Raw genomic sequence first — 20,911 nt, 5'->3', positions numbered from 1 at the left:
ATTCGTTATTTATGCCTGTACATAATTAATCCTGTAGACGTAGATACAGCATTCTCCACTGACCCAAAATAGTGCACATAACCACAGCTGGTACCACCCGGAAATGGAATACCTTCTAAGGCATTACTGAGTCACTCTTGAAATCTTCTGCCTTTTTCTACTTATTGGGTCAAAACACTGATCTGAAGAAGGGGTTTTACACAGCTTTTTAAAGTGACTTTTATTCTGTTTATCTTTCCCATACCTGAAGGTTGAAAAGTCACTAGAAATCATCAGTCTCTCATTATATTGTTTGGTATCAAAATGGTATTTATAAGAGGGAATTCGCTAGCTGAAACTTTATGTGAAATCAGCATCAGTAAAATAATAGATCACTATATATACACACACAATTCTATACTGATAATCAAGCCAAACTCCATTCCTTGGCCTTGTCCCGGATGCTATCAACTGGCAGAATTCAGTTTGCCGAAGCATGTAATTATACATTGCTAATGTCACAGAAGTGAAGGGTACTTAACCCACTTCTATTGAAGTAAAGCATGTGGAATGATGCCTTATCCTAGAACATGCCAAATTATATAGATGTCTTAAAACAAATTAAGTCTAGAAGGCCACATCTTTATCAACTTCTTTTCCACTTTCTGTCTCTCCCAGAAGGCTCTCTGCAGCTGAGTACTTCTCCATATCCTTCAGGTCATGCACATGCAAAATTTAGTAAAATGGAGTAAGACCAACTGAACAAGTCAATTTAGAAGAAGACAGGACTCATTTACTGAGCATGCTCAAATTCACTATGCACCAAGGAGTAGATTATAAACCCGCGCCAAACATTTTAATGTGACTATCTTCTACTGAAGCATGATGTCTTAATTACTGTTTGATAGCAACTCTGATTAAGGGTAAGGATTCTGTGATAACACTACATTAAATCTCCAAATTCTCCAGATTATTGTTTCCAGAAGAACGAATCTTAAACCTAGGTAGCTCATATCCAAATGTGCAAATCAATCTCATTTATGATCAACTGATATGCTTATAGAGGCTGGAAATACCAAAGGAACGTTCAGATAGAAAAGATGACTTAAGATAGGAGAACACTTGAAAATGTGTTTAGGTAAATTTACAAGAAATTAATTCTCATCTCTGAGGAGAAATCATGGTTTAAATTCAGTACTCAAAACCCCGTCTTTTATGGAGTAAAGAGGAGAAAATGAATAGATGAACTGAAGCAAAATAAATTTCTACCAACTACTCTATCTGCTACTCTTGGATGCAGAGCAGACATACAAAGTCCTACAGCATTTGTGTGGACAGCATGACTGAGAAAGAAAGCAGTAATCGTTCCTAAAGTTTTCAGAAACATGACAACCCGATTTCTTCTTGAAAACACAAGCACTTTTTTGGCACTTGTCTTTAGAGCAGCCAGCTCATTCATATCAACAAGTTATATGTGTATGAATTTTCAATTAAAGGATGACTGGCAAATAAAAACAACAGCAGTTGTACATCTGTCTTAGATAGGTTTGACTTTTAATGGGAACAGAATTCTTTCTTGGAAATTTAAAAACTGCAGATTAACAAGACACTATTGTAACTAAGTTGTAGCCAAATCCATTTATATGCTATACTGTCTACTTTTCAGGACTAGATTCATGTTCATCTGGTGCATTTTTTCCTTCTGAATACTAGATTAAACATGCTCAGTAATAGAAAGTTTCCAAGCAATCCCAAAGCTTTCGGTTATTACCCCTGTCTTTTTTAATTTTTTTGCCATGCCAAGCAGTCTTTCACCACACAGATGCAAGCCCCGGGCCAGCCCACGTGATAACAAAAGGTAGTACCTGACCTGATGTTAGGTATATAGGGGATGCGTGTATTGCAAAGAGAAGCTAATACACCCTGGGATAGCGGAAACACACACTAGAATGGAAAGAAGTTCTGCTTGGGGATAGGGAGCCAGGATCGTCCTCCAGCAACTGCCTCACTGACTTCTGCCTCCTCATCTCTGTCCTACCCTCTGTTGTGGCTGCTGCCAAGGTGGACTCCGGGAAGCCATGCTCAGGGGTCCTGTGCATCAGCACCTCCCCCTCTTGCTCACGTTTGATCCCTAGGTCTGTGGAGCCGTGTTGGATCGGTGAGCCAGGTATGCTTGAGTCAGCCTCGTTTGAGAAGTCAAAGCCATCTGGGATTCAACATATAACATTTTAGTGCTTTTCTATTTTTTTCTTGGCATTCCAACCCAGGCAGGGAAAATAGAAGATTTATGCGGACGTGGAACAAACACAAAACACTACCCATGCTTAGTTAAAAGTTGTGAGAACATCCACAGAAAGGGACAGGTGGGCTATACTGTAGACCAGAGACTAGCAAATGAATATAATGGCAACTACAGTGAAGACAAACATGACCCAGAGTCCTGAAAACAGAAGACAGCTACTTGTAATCCTGGACATCCTGATTCAGCTGAAGACCAGAGGTCATCAAATCCTTTGGCACATGATACAGAGGAGGAGGAGAAAAAAAGAAAAAAAAAGAGAAAAAAAAAAAAAAAAGAAAAGAGTACCACAGGAAAGTATGTAATCCTTGTTTTCAGGCTCTTTTACCCTCAGTTTATTTTTAGGTTATTCTGCTTTTTACCTTCAGCCATTTATGCAGCTTTTTTTAATCAATGTTTTATACATGCAGCAAAGCTTTGTAAGTATGACAAAGTGATTTCAAAGCAAGCTTTTTGCTACACCTACACTGAAGATGTCATCATATCAAGGTAAATATTACTACATTTTTTTTGTTTTTTCTTCATACAGTCAAGCACATTTCCATATGACATAAGTACGCACTGAGGAAAAAATAAGGACTAAGCTATCCAAAACTATTTTATGACATGGTCCCTCTCGTATGACATGGGCCATATGACAGTAGGAATGTGATGTTGTTTTTTTCCTCTCCCACTGCCTTCAGTAGCGTTAGGTAGCTAGAACCCTATCAAGGTCTGGATAATACCATTCATTCTCTGAGCTATTTATGATGGGAGGCAGTTGAGTTTTAGTGTGGACAATTTTATGCCGTGTTACATGGAGAGAAAAAGAAGTCTTATTGAACATTTTCCAGCTTCTCCATTTCTCACCTACCTCATGGATTATCACCAAATCCAAAACAAAACAAACACCACAAACGTTCATGTTCATGCAGTGCTCTGAAGATGTAAAATACTACACACTGTCATGGAGTATCACTTTTCAAAAACAAACAAACAAAAAACCCCAACCAACTGTTCTGCAAACATTCAAACTCAGAAGCCAGATTACAGTGATGATGATGAATACAGTACACTACAGTATTTGCTCTTGGCAAAGAAAGCTCACCTTCTCTCCTCCAGCGATGACGACGGATAGAAGCTGTTGTAATAGCAGTCCGAGAAATCCTCGGCACTGTCGGAGTAACTTCTACTTTCAGTACCTTCTGGCCTTCTTGCGATGCATCAGGAGCATCAAAGGGCAGCGAGTTCTTCATGGCATTTGCAACCTAAGATAAAAATAAAATGCCGTACTACTACTGTTCTTGATTGCACTAGTGGCAATATTAGATCTCTTGCTGGATACAGAAACAACCAAGAACTGTTAATTATGCCAGATCCCATCCAGATGGATGGCCCCATCCCAAAGATTCACAGTTGATAACTACATTGAAAAGCTCATCACAATCCTATTCCCAGAAATATAGCTGAATTTTCTCCATTTTTTGAGGTCATTTATTTTGTTCCATGCTTGCCACCTGTACTGACAGAGGTAACAACCTACCAAAGGAGGTCTCCATCCAAAAGAGACTGCAAAATGACAAGGAAAGTACCATTTATGTTTTATGACAAGAATGCCATATAACTAAGTCACATGCCAAGCCAATGCAAACAGCATATAGCCTTGTGCATGGGGGACACAGGGCCAGTTTCCACCCCCCCGACCCCATGCACCCCACTCCCCCCACCCCCCCCCAAAAAAACCCAACCCAAACTAACCAAGGATATTAGACTGCAGGTACTTGCAAGATTTAAAAAAAAAAAAAAAAGTTTGCAATCTAAGCAATGAGTATCAAATCATTAAAATGCATTCATCTTTATTATATCTAATTTTTAATTGTAATAGCCTATTATAAATTTAGAAGTTTTGTTTTGCATCTTTGAGGAGAACAAGTGACCCCTTTTTGCTTTGATGTTTTAACTACTTCTTTTAATTTCCTATAAAGTGCCTTTGTGGGATTAGAGATTTACTTTAAAAAATTAGAAAAAGCAACTTTCAGTTAATGTTTCCTAGTTTACAAGTAAATTGTTCAAAAAGTGAACTTGTGTACCAGCTCTTGAAAAGCAAGCTGGGTCTCTGTGGTATGTGCAGTATTCAACAATAACAAAGTTGCTGCACACAAAATGTGATGTAAAACTTAAAAAAAAAAATTTCAAAGTGAACACACCTTGATTTTTCCAAAATTGACTTTATACAACCAACCAGGAATAAAAGTATTAGACATATTTTAAACTTAACAACTGAATTCATAGATCTCTTATATTTCACAGACACCTGACTTCCTACATTCTGTCTTCTACTTGTCCAACATTAATTTCCCCTTCGCTAGCCAATTCTCTTGGCCTCAACACTTGTTTGTAAACTACTCTCCTGTTCACACATAGCCTTTTTTCCATGCCATCCTCTTGAAATGGTACAAACTGCATTCACCCTATCCTTGATCACATTAAAGACTTCAGAAATTCATTTCTGCTGTACTGAACCAAAGCAGAGCAAGTTCAACAGCGTACAATGGTTTGCCTTCCCATCTTCTACTCACTAGAGTTGTGTCTGCTTTTGAATAGGTACCCTTCTCAGCATACAGGATTAAAAATCTAAAAATTACTAGCAGAAAGCTTCTGCAACGGCACCAGAAAAGTGACAGAGCACTTCTGGTTGTTGAACCTTTTAACAGCTGGCCCTTTCTAACAGCATAAATTGTACTTCTAGACTGAGGAAAACCATATGGAGATAAAAATCAATGCAACCGTAAAACTTTGAAACAATCTAAACAACCAGTTTGAATGAGTCACAGCCCTTCTCTGACAGAAAAAAAAAAAACTGTGATCCTTCAGGATGCAAAAAAACTTGTTCACTATGTCTAATCCAGCACTGAAAGGCAGGAAAACAAACAAACAGCACAATTCAGACTTGGCAAGCCAAGTCTGCAACTATCAATGACAAAGGAGGGCTGGTTTCAGGCCAGACGTCCACTCTTGCCTACCAGAAAGGAGCTCTAACGAAAAGAACATCCAACAAAAGCAGTAAGTACATCAATAAAATACACTGGATAAAGGTGTTGTCACAACAGGGACTTGCTGATCCATGCTTCTTGTGCACCAGGCTAAGAAAGCCTGTGCATCTCTGCACTGAAGACAGGTATTTCAGTCTGAAACAAGTGCAGAACTCTTGTGTTCAGAGGAAGAGACTGGTAGACTGGAACTGAACTACTCCCCAGGTGCAGGATAGCTTGGTAGTAATACTGAGTCTTGGTGATTAGCTTCCCTCTGTAGAAACTCCCAGTTTTCATGACTATGAAAACCAATACCCAGTGTTTGTTAACAGAGATACTTTTCTTTTCCCAGAAAAAGCCTTTCCCTTGCATTACTTCTTGCACTTTCCAGTGCAGTCTCTGGGTTAACAGTGAAAGATGACTACTTCTACATTACAGATACTTCATAACTTTCTGATGCTGCTATTTCAGGTTGGTTTGGGGGTTTTTTTGGTTTTTTTTGTTTTTTTTTTAGTCCACAGGCAATATAAACTTATTTAAATAAGAGCATGGATCTACTATATTATCCAAAATATTTCTCTGAGAGACATACCCAAACACAGGGACTGTGATGTTTCTCATTGTAATGATGACTGATGGTATTCCCATAATTATACAAATAGCTTGAGTACAGATATCTAAAAATAATCCTAACAAGGGGGTCTGCCTAAATATTAAATGGACTTCAAAGAATTTGCTGCTGTTAGGAAATCATCGGCAGAGGCTGAACTTGAAACTTATCTGGGATACTGCACAGACAATATTTTACTTGGTGCAAGTAGTTTTAAGTTTAAAATACAAAATTTTATAATGCTGCTAAATTATACAGATCTCTTGGAGAATGCAATGAGGTGAAAGGACTCCAACCTTTGAAAAAGTCAAATTGCTTGAACATATAGCATGAGGCCAAGGACATGCAGGTCAGCTTTTTATAAAGCTGACAGCTTTCTTAAAGCTGCTTTTTAAAAATTGCAGTAAAACAAGATAGGAAGCAAGGCAACGATCAGAGTATTAAGAAGAAAACCCCACAGATGTGCCTGCACTCATGCATGAAAAGCCTGACAACTGGGGAAAGGGGGAAAAATTGGTGATGGCATGACATGGGGATGGCAGACAATGGGATGGAGAGGCAAAAATAAGTTCGGAAAAAACAAAGACATTCTAGAAGATTCTTACAATTAGAAGTAATCTCTAAGGCCAAACTGATTAAAAATGAACAGTCAGGACTGAAAACTGTCATATCATCAATTGAATTAAGTTCCAGATCCTCCTACACACCTTTTAAATGTAGTAGTTTGATAGGGTGGCCCAATTCAGCAGGTTCAATATTTAATTTAAAACTTTCAGTCTGATGGAGTGATGAGTCATTTCCAAAAGGAACCAACTATTATAATAATTCAATGGATACCAAGCATTTAAAATGCAGCAGTGTCAGAAAGCCTGTAGATAAATTTTACAGCCAATATTAATCAAGAGAATAATTTTATGTAATTTACTGCAGAAGCGAGGGATCTCAGGTTGCCACATAAAAAGATTTTTCCCAATCCACTCCTTTCTCAGTTATGGAAAAAGCAGTGAAATGTTACTGCTGTTAGTTCAGAGGAGCACTAAAGGCTTCCAGACATAATTCTGATGCAGAAACTGAGACAATAGTCTATTTACTTTATTCTCTTTAATTTTCCCTCTTATGTTGATTCCTATATCTGATAAAAAATAAAATCTTTCCATCCCTCCTTTCTCTCTGTCAACCTCCTCATCCGCCCCAATCACACTCACCTGCATCCAGCCCAGTTTCACCACCTCGCCCTTTTCATTTCTCTCTTTTTATGATCAGAACAGCAAGTATAGTAGAAACTGAAGAAGCCAAACAATCAGAAGAACTCCATTCTATTGCTGCTCCACTAAATAAGGTAAAGATTAAGACCTGCGTGACTTTGATCAATCAAAATCTGACATTGACTCTGGAGATGAAGCTCCTTTTCACTTTCAGCTCTGTCCTATTGTTGCTTTTTCTACTGTGCTATCAGTTAAACTACACAGCATATTCTAAGACCTGCTGAAGGTCTAGAAGCAAAGAAAACACCTTTTGTACAACCAATGTCTTATGACATATAAGCATTTGGTTAAGCTTCTTTGAATCACTCATTGGTATCTTAGGCCAAACGACATAAACATTTTTATCCAACTGTAATACATTAGAAAATCCTAGCTTTCAGCATCAATGAGTCCTACGAGATCCCAACACCCTAGCTGAATACTCAAGGAGAAAAAGCATGGTGTAAATAGCTATGTTGAAAACACCAGCTGTTGACAACCACTTGCATTTGGGAGTGCAGTAAATGGCCTTTACTGCTTTCATTAAATGAATCCAATCCACTTCAGAAACACATCCATACTCCTTAACCAAGTCCATTTAACCTTAACCAAATCAATTTATGATTGCAATGGATTGTTTCTTACCAGCAGAGGCTGTGAGTAGAGTTCAAGCTGGGCTCTGTAAATTATGTCCTCCAATACCTCCTGGCCAAGATCCCACTGACCATTATATCTAAAAAGTAAAGATAGATATTTATCTTTCATAGCTTATGAACTCAATCTTGTCTTTTTTTCTGCCCAAATCCAGCTCCTCGCTTGTTTGCTTATGTAGAGAGTTCATCAACTGTATGTACACCCCAGCCCCTTTGCTTCTTTTAGAAGTACAGGCAAAGCATTTCATTATTAATCTTGTTGGTATAACAAAAAAGCTGCTTCCTGTCACCTCCAAGCAAGACAAAGTTGATGCCATAATCAGGACAACCTCAAACAATAAAAAAACATGGGGTCAAGATGTGAAGGTTAACACTACTTAGCAGAACTGAATTTCCATCAGAAATGGATTTTTGCTACCTCAGAAGCTACTGCCATTCAAAAGGTCTGCATTTCATCAGGTTATCCTGGCAACCAAGCTCATCATTCTTGTGAACAGAAGGTATCTGGTGGTAGCAGAAACTTGGGAGAAGATGAAGCCAGAAGCCTCACTCTTTTCAGCACCTACTGCTGGCCCTTCATCACCTAATTCAATGCTGACGAAGATACTTTCAAATTGTTATGGCTGAGTGAGCAAGTAACAGGAAATACACTAATCAAGTTATAAACTTGTGTTATGAGTTTAACTATTTTTTTCAACCATAAAACAGTTAGCATTTATATTTTAATTTAGCTAAAACCAGACATTCCTCTTTATACAAAAACCCCCATCCACTTACATGGCGTAATAGACACCCGTGAGCAGCTGCACCATGAAGTCAGGGTCTAACACCACTCTACCACAGTGCTCTTTCCAGCGTTTCTCATGCTGCCGTGGAAATCCACTCACACACAGCCTAAAAAAACACGCCATTGTAACAAAATGTTGACCCCACAAAGACTCCAAATGTCTTTACATCAGAGATTTTAGTTTATTTTCAAAATTTATTTTTCAAAATACAAGTACACAACATAGAACATTCTTATGTTGCTCCCCCAACCATTAAAGCAGTTTTATAGCAGTGCCTTGAGATGTGGCTTGCTGATAATCCAGTGTTATTCCCATAGAAGCCATTAACTCCATCTGTTTTCTTCAAATCATAACCAGCTTCTAAAGAATGAGGGTAGCAAGATGTTCTGTACCACCAGCCACCAAGTAGGAGACCCTCCCCAAAATTCAGTAACTGAAACCAACTTTAAAGGAAACATTTCAGTAGTACAGAAGAGAAATATGCCATCTCCCATCTAATGTATGATGACAGCATGCAATCACCTTTTACCTAAAGTTCAAAACACAGATACTGTACTCTTGAGAATTGCTCTCAGCTGCCTTCTAAAAAAAAAAACCACTTCTGACCCTTGAAAAAGGGCCTGCCTTCCCATATACTGCATAGCATCGGGTCTCCATAAAAAAACAGAATAATTTATTCATAACTTTAATATCTGAATCTTCATCATGGAAGCAACACATGGCCACTAATACATAGTAACTGCTGCACTGTTTCAAAAACAACAAATAAAATCCCTACCTATAAAATGTTGTCTCACTTCTCTACCCAAAGAATGGAACTCATTTTCAAATGCAGAAAAATTCAACATATTTGGCAAATTTAGCATAGCCACAACTCAAATGAAGATGATGGAAGTATACCAAGAATTAACCCATTCCCATCAGAAATCACAGGAAAGAAAACAAGCTATAATCTTAACTGCATGTGTGTGTTACTACAGAATGTGTGTTGTTGGAAGCTAGTCTGATCCTTCTTTGCTACATAACTGAATTGCATGTAATGCTTTTCTTTCACGGCAGCGTTGTGCTGAAGCAAACAAGCTAAATCAAAAACATTTAAAGAGGTTCCTCTGCTTTGGGGGTAGCAGGAGAGACGATTTATCTCATTTTAGACAAAAATTCTGGTAAAAACAGGCATATGGGAATATCAGATATACTTGAGATCTTTCAGAACAAAAAGCAGGGACCTTTGCCAACCAGATGCTTGTAAGACTATTCAAGCAGAAGGTTATATAAAGGGCATGTGTAAGAGTTTGAGAAATCACAGTAGTGAATTATCCAGAAAGTGGGTTGTTATTATCAGGGAAAAAAAGGAAGGGGGGTAAAAGAAAACCAAACAAAAAAAAAAGCCAAAAAAACCCCAAAGAAAAATCCAAACAAACCACTAAAACCCAGAACATTGTGTAAGCACTTCATATAAACCATCCTGAGAAGCAAGACATTAACATTTGGAAGCAGAGGAAACTGGTGGTATTCCTCACAGGATTTTTAAGCTGACCATACTGAAAAATGTCCGAAAGATATGTAAATCCAAAAAATGCAAATCAGTCTGAGTAGCTTCAAGTAATTTTTCCCCAAAATTGCTTTTTTTTTTCTTTACAAATAACAGAAAGTTACATAACTAGAACAAAAGCCCACGCAGTAGTAAAATAATCCACGTGTTTTATCTATATGCAAGCACAGCTTCAAATTTCCAATTAAATTGCAGGACTGACCAAGAGTTAAATATTGTAAGTTATTAAACACAACAAGTAAATTAATTCTTTTTTTGCTGGATGAATATTTAGAAGCCTTGATGCACCCTGCAAGACTATTTCAAAGCAAGTGTCTCACCTGGAACCCATCCTACAAAGCGATTGGTAAGAAGAGTCAGGCATATAGACAATAGCAGAATTGTAGCACAGCATAAGAAAGCTCAGCACCTCAAACCTGAAAAGAGACAAGAGCAAAACTTTGCATGGTTTAAATTCTTAATATTTCATCAGAATTTGACACAATAATTCTACAACTCAGTCTCAAAAATACCTCACAGGAAAAAGTATCAGAGGTAAACACAAATCCTGAAATCCTCTTTCATTCACTAACTTGAAACAGGTTATTAAAGGTTCAGTATTAAACACTTAAATTTATTATTACTGAAAACCATTCGCATATGCAGGAACTATGGAGGAAATGGCATATGGCATAATATTTGGACAAAGTTCTAGAACTGGACAAGTCTGCAATGCATTCAAAATTATTTTATCAGTTTTCCCAGAACTGGCTTTAGACACAAGTAAAGCTGGCAGTCACTATAACTGCAGGGCAATTTCTCTCATCCCTAGTTTTGTCTACCACTCAGCTCCACTCCTCTCTTCCTGTGGAAAGAGCAGTCACAGCCTCAGAGCCAAAGCTGAATTTTGTTACACTTCCAGGAAAACTTGAGTTGACAGACGTAAACCCAAAGACATTCCTGACAGACACAGAAATGACAGAGAAGTTACTCTCTTCTAAATGAACTGGAAGAACACACAAAGTTGGAACAAACATCAGAAATACCATACCTCAAGATTACCAAGACTCTTCTCTAGATTTATTCCCAAGCACTTGACGTTGAGAAAGGACTGAACACATAATATATTTAGTCTTAACATTTAAGGACTTCTTGTCTGCCTAATGAAGCACCTCTAATGTCAGAATACATCCACCTACCGGTTCTGTGCTGTGAAGGTTTCTCTTTGAGGATGAAGATCACTGTAAACTACCCTGATGAGATCATGCTGACATAGAGCTCCTTCAGTTAAAGCCATGGATCCAATAGTAGAGGGCTAGAAGTAGATGATGGGAGGAGGAAGGAAGGAGGGGGGAGAAATCAAGCCGTAAGTAAAAGGTCCCCGAAAGCATTAAAACTCCTAGCCACCCAAGCCAAAAGACACACTTGTCTTGTGATCTGTAAAAGTGAAGATTATTCCAAAATACAGTAAATCTAAAAACATTACCTAATTTCATTACTATAAGCAGTTCCCACACTTACAAGCAATAGAGGAAGTAAGAGCAATTTTTAACTTTGATTCTTACATATCCATTTACATTAAGTTTATCCTAATTGCATAGACCTTTTGTACAGTAACAACAGAGAAAAACACGATTCCAAGTTCAAACTGTATTAAGGAGTTAGAAGAAGGAAGACTACTTTTATACTAACATGTAAGAGGCAAAAAACCACAGTTGCAACTACAACACAACTAACCTCTGTTCAAAATGGGCACTATCAGCAAATATTTTTCAACGTTTATACACCTTTTCTTCTACTAATGCTATTGAATTCGATTACACTAGTTGCAAGCTACTGACATGGAAAACCTACTCCAACAAGATGCATCTAAAATGGCCTGTTGCATCAAATAGATCCAGTTTTCATTCTTCTAATAGATCCAATTCTAATTTACCACAGCAGCTCTCTTACCTCATGATATATTGAGGGTTTAGATAATGAAGGGATGGTGAAAGATAAAACTTTGTTGTTTCCATCTTTGTCAGCAATTTCCTGCATTAAAAAACAAAACCAAGACCCAAACAGGAGATAAGACTTGTAATAATTTTCAAATCTTAGAAGGCATTTAACAAGTAAGAAGTTAGATGTCCTGATCTGATAAGACTAGTAACACCCTAAAGTCTCTGTGCGTTTGCAGAATATCAGCAAATTCACATACGTATTTAAAAAGTGGGAAAGACTTTATCACAGACTGTTTTGCAGAATCAGTCTGCAACACTTAAAAAAAACCAGCACTGGCTCCTTGATCAGTGTGACTTCATCAAAACCAAAAAAGAACAAAAAGCTTTTCTAGCCCACCTTTACATTATAACATTTATTAATAATAGAATTGCATAGTGGAGCAAGGCTAAACTTTAAGCCCAAAAGATACAGACACATGAGGGCTGATGAGTCACTTGCTGACAGTGGGCAGTAATTCATAATAAATGCACCACAGAGAAAAGGTGAAATCAAGGGGACTGGCAAAGTTTCTTCAGCCATTCTATCAGTAAGAAATACACAGAATGTTTTCTCAAAAGGCTTTCAAACTGGTCAGATTTTATAGTTGCTAGGCTACTACATAAGCAAACCCAGCAGTTTTTGAAGTAAATATACTGAGCAATTACATAAGACTATATCAAAAAGGAGTCTAAAATCCTGCGTTTTCACTTTGTACAGCAGATTTCCCAAACAATGAGCTCTAGTCATTCCAGTTTATGTGAAAACTTAGTCCAAGGTAGCACAGTACTTGTAGTAGACTTTACAGATCACAATGGGAGGACAGTTGATAGAATTTAGCAGAATTACACAAAGGATTTATCCTTGTCTTTCACTTCCTAATATTTGAGAAAATAACTTCACTCCTTCAGTCTCAGTGTATGTGCAGAAAAATATCAACAACTTAACCAAGAAAAAAAATAGTGGGAGTCGCTGTCCATTTTGAGGTCTCTTTCTTCCTGAATCTGGACAGAATGAAGAAATTCCTGTCCTTAAAAAATATGAATCACCAACATGACTTTCAAAGAAACTGCAAAAGGACCTTTATGAGAAAATGGTCGACAAAGATAAACATGCTACTTCAACCCAGCAAACAGTACCAAAAATAAGCAAGCAGTTTCCAATGTTTTTTTCTATCAGAATAAACCTAAAGTAACTGGATCTTCCAGTTGTTAGAGCTGATCTATAGACACATAAAAAGATTTTTTTTTTTTTTTAAAGAATCACAATTTGACTGTTCTGTGTCTCATCGTGTAGAAACATAATACACAATTTAAAGGAGGGGTTTACTATGATAGTAGAGAGAATGGCAATGTTTCATTATAATACGTTTTAAAGTCCTATAACACAGAAATTCCCATTATAGAATGCCTATCCTGGCAGTATTGCTAAATTTGTCAAACAGTCTCATAATGTTACAAGACTAAACGTTTCCAGGCTAAGGTAAGGATATAAAAAATTACTTTTACATCCAACAGACAAACTTAATCATCTACAGTTACCTTTACTTACTCTTAAAATCACAGTTAGACTCAAGACAACTATCTGCCTCAAATGTACACATGCAGGTATATAAGTGCTACCACTCAGAGTGGTTTCAGCTTCAAATTACCCTTAACAAGACATATTCAGAGTAAGGGGGGGGCACAGGGGAAGCACGGGCAGGGGTAGGTCACACATGAAGATTGACCAAGCACATTGGCCTGACAATCACCTCCATAGAAAGTTGTATTTTTCAACATTAAGGAGGGCCATTTAATTTCCTTACAAACACAAGTATATAACAGTTCAAGAAAGCCCACGAGATGGTCCTTTTTAGTTAAAATGTTTGTCCCAGAAAGATTACTAGAAAAAATAAAAAATAATTTTACAAGCATGTTCTTATTAAACCTTCATTACATTATGTTTTCTCCAGATTAAATACACTTTCATGTAAGCGTATTATAATTTTAAATATGTTGTTCCAATAATTTACTTTAGTCCTAGTGGTCAGTGACGCAAAACCTCAGATCAAAGCTTTCCTCAGCCGTTCCTACTCATCTCACTTACCAAGTTGTAAATGCCAAGCAGCAATGCTTCAATGCAACCATTACTCTGCCTATCCCTGCTGGCAGTAAGACGCAGATATACCCAGATCAACTCTGGCAAAAATTGCAGCGTGAATCTCTTGAGCCGAACTTCAGAACTACGATAAAGTTCAAAGAGCTGGTGGCAAACAGGCTCCAGGAGCTGCGGAAAGGCAAAAAAGCTAATGAATTACCGTTAGGCTTCTCTTAATAAGGGAGAATGAAATAGCAAATATAGGGGCTATATCATATAGCCACTGCATCCAGTAAAAGTGATACTCCTTGATGGCAAGTAAGTGAATGAACCAAAACTGTATCTGCATTCCTTTTAAGGAGATCTATAAGGACAGACCTGAGGGGCACTGGTATGCAGTATTGGGAAATGTGGCCTTACTACAGCCACTACCATCTTGTGCTCTGAGAACCTTATTCTCTAGGGCTGTCAGTATGAGATTTATTTTGCATACAGGTACTAATTTAAGGCATGTGACAGACACGTGGCTTGAACTACACACACCATAAAACTTCAATGGTGCAGTTGTAAGGCTTATAAAAGTACAAAGGTTAAAGATTAGCTGCTAATGACAGCTGCTAATGACAAGTCTATTGACAGAAATATGAATTCTTACCTACAGCTTTTTAGTCTCAAACCCAACAAGTGTGCGTTTGTTCATTACAATGCAAACTGATTTCCCATCTTGAGCTGCCCTTCGGGTTTCAGTACAAGAATCAAAAAAGGCCTTTATCAAGTCAGTGTGATATAAGCACGAGAAAAACCCTGCCATTTTAAGAGTCTGCAATGCCAAACCAATAGTTAAGATGCATCCACAGAACTGTTAATGAACAGGAAAAAAAAAAAAAAGAAAAAAAGAACATCAAATTGTCTCCTCCTTTCCCATGACTAATCGAGTTTTTAATACCAAAGTAAAAAACTAAATTAAAAAAAAAATATTCAGAGAGGAATTTTCATAAAGTTTATAACCAGTATCTAGTATTACCTTCTAAGAAATGGGATGATCTGACCTAAGGAAAATACTCATGGGATTCAATGTCCAAAAAGACAGAGGCATCCGTGTAACCTAAAGCATCTATATTCATATAGAAGAGTTACAGAGTCAGAAAATAGAAGCCGGAATCTCAGATAAGTCTTCCTTCTAACTGTACATGTTTTATACAGCTGTTATATACATACATAATATTAAACATTAAATTATACATATAATTTTTTAGAGCAATAAAAACCCTACATTTGACCATCACAATAGCAGCTGTACTGGTGAGACAGAAAGGCATAAATAGGAAATACCCAGTGCAGAGCAGATCAGAGAAGGCATATACGACTCCTCTTCCAGTACACCCTTCACTCCCAGGGATATGCACCTTAGGACTTCCAGAGCATTAGCAGTATGTTTCATAGACTTTGATGCATTCTTCTTTCATAATTTGTCTATTCATCAAAATCTTAGTACCCAGAATTTCCTGTAGAATTCACTGTCACTCTTTTGCTATGCTGTATGAAGATGTACTTCCGTGGTTTGTTGTGAACCATCCAACCTCTTAAAAAACTTTGAAGAAGTCCCTTGCTATCAGCAGAGGGACAGACATTTCTACAAGTAGTTAGTTTGAATGTTCAATAAATGTGCAATGCCATAAATCTGTATGACTGTACAACTTCACATACACATATTTAGACTTAGATATTTTACTCCAGCGTATCAGAAACATAAGACATAAATTTGACAGAATTTTCTGTCAAGACAGCTGCCTTAAGAAAGCATCACCCAAGAAAGGGTGAACATATTAGTTTCATTTCTAACATACAGTATTCTGGTCAATGAAGCATATAATTTTTAAACCACTGATTACATAAGCCATTACATGACATCTTTGCAGAATAAAATTTTGCTATCAGACAAATCTCTTCTTATACAAGGCTCTGGTATAAGTACCTTGTGTAACAAGGCTTCTGATTGACAGCTTAGTTACTCTAAGCTAAAAGCCTGTTTTTACAACAGAAGCAAAGAGAGACTCCACAAGAGAGGGAGGGAAGAGAGCTGACACTGACAACATTGATACAGAATGCGAGAAGTCCAGTAACTCAGCGCACACAGATTTTTACAAGCTGTATACGTAGAATACCTCAACACTTAATTTTTGTTTTGTGATCTAAATGAAATCAGAAGCCCATAAAGCTTCTATTGCAATCATTTTAATAAAATAATGCTAGGGCTTTCTCTACCAGGTTGAGCATATATTATTTTATCTAGTATATTTATTCCAGTATTTCATACATACATAACACTTTATGTTCAAAAGATTCATAAGTATATTCTTCCTTAATTAATATTTACTTAGTAGAAACTCCTATCTAAAAGTGACACTAATTATTAAAACCAAAACCATCTGTTACAGTAATTGTTCAAATCTTCAGAGACAGAACCATATCCTTGTTTTATGAAAGGCCTAGCACATTTCAGATCTTCAAATAAAAAAAGTGGTTAATACATTCAGAGATCACTGAATAAACTTGTAGGTTTTCTTTAAAAGAAAATATGAGCAAGAAGCTTGCATAAAGAAGAAAAAGAAGAAATCTCTGGAAACAATAAATACAAGCATATCTGCAAGGAGATAATAGGTGCAATAAAAGCTAAACAAATATTATCAGAAACCAGATATATACAGCAGCATTGCTATAAACAGTATTTCTATTAGATTAGAGATGACAGCAGCCCAAAGCTGTTTCCTATTTGAAATTAGCCAGTCTAATCCAAGTCCCATTAAAAACAGTGGAAAAGAATAATTTACTTTAACTAAAGTCAGATGAGACTCAACCAGAGCAGTTAGTGAGTTTATTCTACTTCCTTTCAAATGAAAATTTTATAAAATTAGTCTTTTAAGAGAAACCATGCTCCCTAGAAAGACACAAGCAATATCCAGCCACTGGTGCTGCAACACATGTAAATACTCGTTTCTAGTAGTTGTCATATTAGTTGCGCAGAAGGTTTAACAACTGCAAATTACTTAGATGAAAACCTGAAAGCTGTTTGTAGCAACTACTATAGCGCTTTTGGTCTGTTCAGAGCTTTAAGTCCACAAGAAAAAGCTGCCATCACAAAGACACTACAAAGCAAATATTTTCAAAGGCATGAACACCCAAATTTTTCCTATCAAAGTATAGTATGATCGTCTCCCACCTGGAAACACAAAACTTGACACTGTTAAGAAAGAACAAACGTTTTCCCTGCATCCTAGTTACCTTGCTTTTCAGAGAACCAGCCTCTTGCAATTAATTCTCTGAATATATATATTGAAAAGACACTGGAAAAACAGAGGAAATGGAGCTTTCGTCACCAGTAGTGGGTGTATACATGAACCAGCACACACTTTTTTAATTCCAAAAATCTTTCAGTCCAAAGTCAAAGGAACTGAGTAACACAGCACTCAGCCAAAAAATCTAAAAAAGTAAAAAGTCTAACTGTATCTCTTTTCTGACAAACTAAAAACTTATATTAAAAGAGCTTTCCTATGAGTATAAACAGCAATTAGCACAACAAACAATTACAACCAAAATTTTTACTGGCTTACATACAGTAAGTGACAATGATATAATTTGCAGACTTCATTTTTACACCTCACAGAGATTAAAACTAGTCATGTTTTAAGGAAGCTGATGAATAGCTTTAGTTTGGCTTATTTTACAAGTTTGCCAAATCTTAAGAACAATACCTTGAAGTCAAATATAATGTTATTATAAAATGCATGACGAAGATTGGAAATGCTTGTCTTTTTGAAGAATTCAATTGTGGTAGAAAATAATGTCCTCATTTTAGGCTTAACTATAACATCATAGGTAAAATTAGTTATTATTCGAAGAGTACTGGGTCTGGGAAATGTTTGGCATTGCAAAGGTGATCTCATTTTGTTTCAAGGCTGAGCTTTCCAAGTTAAACCTAAATAGCCCCACATGAACGTTCAATGTTTAAATTTCAGTACTGCATTAACTTAAAATCCATAGAGCATTTATGTCATAGAATCATAGAATTGTTTAGGTTGGAAAAGACCTTTAAGATCATCCAGTCCAACCATTAACCTAACACTACCAAGTCCACCACTAAACCAATTAAGGGTAGAGTAGCAATTTCATGTTTCCTGGCTTGGTGGCTGGATTAGTTTTTAATGAAAGTAAAAACTAGGAATCATTAAGGTTGGAAGGGCTCCCCAAGATCATCAGTCCAACCATCAACCCAACACCACCATGCCCACTAAACCATGTCCCAAGTGCCACATCTACCCATTTTTTCAACACTTCCAGGGATGGTGACTCCACCACCTCTCTGGGCAGCCTGTTCCAATGCTTGACTACCCTTTCCGTGAAGAAATTTTTCCTAATATCCAGTCTAAACCTCCCCTGGTGCAGCTTGAGCCCATTTCCTCTTGTCCTATCGCTAACTACTTGGGAGAAGAGACCAACACCCACTTCACTACAACCTCCTTTCAGGTAGTTGTAGAGAGCGATAGGTCTCCCCTCAGCCTCCTCTAGGCTAAACAACCCCAGTTCCCTCAGCCGCTCCTCATAAGACCTGTGCTCCAGACCCTTCACCAGCTTTGTTGCCCTTCTCTGGACATGCTCCAGCACCTCAATGTCCTTCTTGTATTGAGGGGCCCAAAACTGAACAGAGTATTGGAGGTGCAGCCTCACCAGTGCCGAGTACAGGGGGACAATCACTTTCCTAGTCCTGCTGGCCACACTATTCTTGATACAAGCCAGGATGCTGTTGGCCTTCTATAAACCAACTCCAAAAATTATACATCTAAAAAGCCCAGTACTTCAAAAGCACTTTACATTAGAATTCAAATATTATGAAAAAATCAATACATTATTCAGTTAAATAAGCTGTTTATGAGCAAGATCACTCTCTATTCGTTATGTAACTTTCTGTTCCAGGCATTATCTTCCCCATATTAAAAAAAGTCAGGAAATTTCCTAAAAGGTAAACAGTAACAATTATATTTAACTTGACAGTATGCTTGCCTTCATTTGATAGCTCGCAAATTGGTAGACAGCTGTCAAAAGAGAGAAATACTTTGGTGGTTTGTTTTGGTTCCTAAACATGCTGATTCCATGTTAAATTAATAATCCCAGTCTTATCAAGATAGAATTATGTGATTCTAGAAAAATTAATGTTTGTCCTAAACAGTTTGGCCCTTTCAGGAAGTTTTAGAACTAGATCAACTTTATGATTAAGTTGTACTAAAAAAATGACTTGTCCATCAAGTTTAAGAATCCAGCAAGCACATTTTTATAATAGTTTACCATATAAGCTTTATCTTCATAAGCAATAAGTCATCCTTCTAACAAATAAAGTCCTGTAAAGAATGTTCTAAAAAACTCTCCTTAGAGCCAAAGTTTACCACAGATTTATGCAAAGTAATGAATTTACTACGGTTATACTCCTCACGTAAGTAAGTCTGGAAGAAATGCAACAAGGAAATACATGCTGCCTTAACAAGCAGAACCTGAAGTTAGTCATCTTTGAGTCTGGGATTGCTTATCTTATACCTGATATCAGAATCAGGACCAAACAGCAAAGTTCCAAAGACTAATATCTGACAAGCATCAGTGTGCAGTAACATAAGATTACTGTCACACCCTTAAGAAGATACTCTTTTTGCAAATCTGGTTCTCTGCATCATTTAAAAAAAAAAATCAAATGCTTATTCTCAAAGGACAGGAAAGCTTTTATATTTTCAGAAGTATACACAAACACATACACATATACTACAAGACAACAGCAGCAATGGTGGCTTCAGGTTGGAGAGAGTAATGGTAGCTTCCGTACAAAGAAAAAGGTCACTATGCAAGTTATTTGTAACACTGAAATTGAAGTTGACAGCTATGAAGTGGGGGGGTTTTTTATTGCATGAGCATTATGCAATCTCCTTTAAGCTCAATGAAGCATTCAGCTTCCAAAAGCAGCTGAGCTGTGTTTAGGAAAATAAAGAACTTCCTTGCTGTGTACACTTGCCATTTGATTTTTAAATATACAAGAGATCACAGATGATAAATCAAATATTTTGAAGCATTTTATCTAGAGTAGTTTACACAGAAGAGAATGGTATGCTTGCACAATTTATTCAGAAGTTGTATGTCACACACTTTCCCAGAAATGCTTATAGCACAAGCCAATGGAATAGAAAGCTCAGTTTAACGTCATTTGCAAAATGAATTATGTACAAGGGTAAGCTAAGTTTTCATTGTGTATATTTATATTTTGGGGCCCTGGCTCTGCTCTTGTTTACAGTGGTGTAAACCAAATTACACAAACATGATACTACTATAAGCAAAAGAAGATCTGGTTATTTTAATATGATTTAATAAACTGATTCCATCTTCCACTGTAATAAACCAGCAGGTGAGAAGCACATTGGTCTTACTGAGCTTCACTGTAAGGCCTACTTTATCTCTGTTATGACTGAAAGGTGGTTTCTGGGGGGGAAGGGGGAACCTCATACCACAACAAGTCTAAGTCAGCTGTGGCACCTAAAATCTAGCAGACAGCATAAACTGTATTTTTGCGAGCAGATGAGGTTGTGTCTTACCAGAAAGGCATTAAAGTAACTGTCAAAAAACAAGAGAGTAAAAAGAGGGATTATACCCATGTTAGACTACATTAGAAAGGGGAATCGAAGAATCTTCCTCTCCATCTCCAC

The 20,911-nt window shown here is 37.1% G+C and overlaps 1 protein-coding gene across 3 annotated transcripts in view; it reads right to left on the bottom strand.

The window, feature by feature from the left end:
* The window catches only part of HYCC2 (hyccin PI4KA lipid kinase complex subunit 2), a 56,380-nt gene that overhangs the window by 8,980 nt on the left and 26,489 nt on the right, over nt 1–20,911 (bottom strand). For 2 of the 3 annotated variants that reach the window (XM_075711353.1, XM_075711354.1), the window contains exons 6-13: nt 14,184–14,363; nt 12,069–12,149; nt 11,315–11,430; nt 10,457–10,552; nt 8,574–8,690; nt 7,789–7,876; nt 3,366–3,525; nt 2,018–2,185 (exon numbers count right to left, since the gene is read on the bottom strand). In XM_075711353.1, the coding sequence (XP_075567468.1) occupies nt 2,018–2,185; nt 3,366–3,525; nt 7,789–7,876; nt 8,574–8,690; nt 10,457–10,552; nt 11,315–11,430; nt 12,069–12,149; nt 14,184–14,363 (1,006 nt within the window). The remainder of the gene's footprint in view (nt 1–2,017; nt 2,186–3,365; nt 3,526–7,788; nt 7,877–8,573; nt 8,691–10,456; nt 10,553–11,314; nt 11,431–12,068; nt 12,150–14,183; nt 14,364–20,911) is intronic. The other variant, XM_075711355.1, reaches the window with a different exon arrangement.

This window comes from Pelecanus crispus, chromosome 5, assembly GCF_030463565.1.
Source record: "Pelecanus crispus isolate bPelCri1 chromosome 5, bPelCri1.pri, whole genome shotgun sequence".
In the NCBI taxonomy this organism is placed as follows: domain Eukaryota; kingdom Metazoa; phylum Chordata; class Aves; order Pelecaniformes; family Pelecanidae; genus Pelecanus; species Pelecanus crispus.
This window is presented reverse-complemented; position numbering and strand designations above follow the sequence as displayed.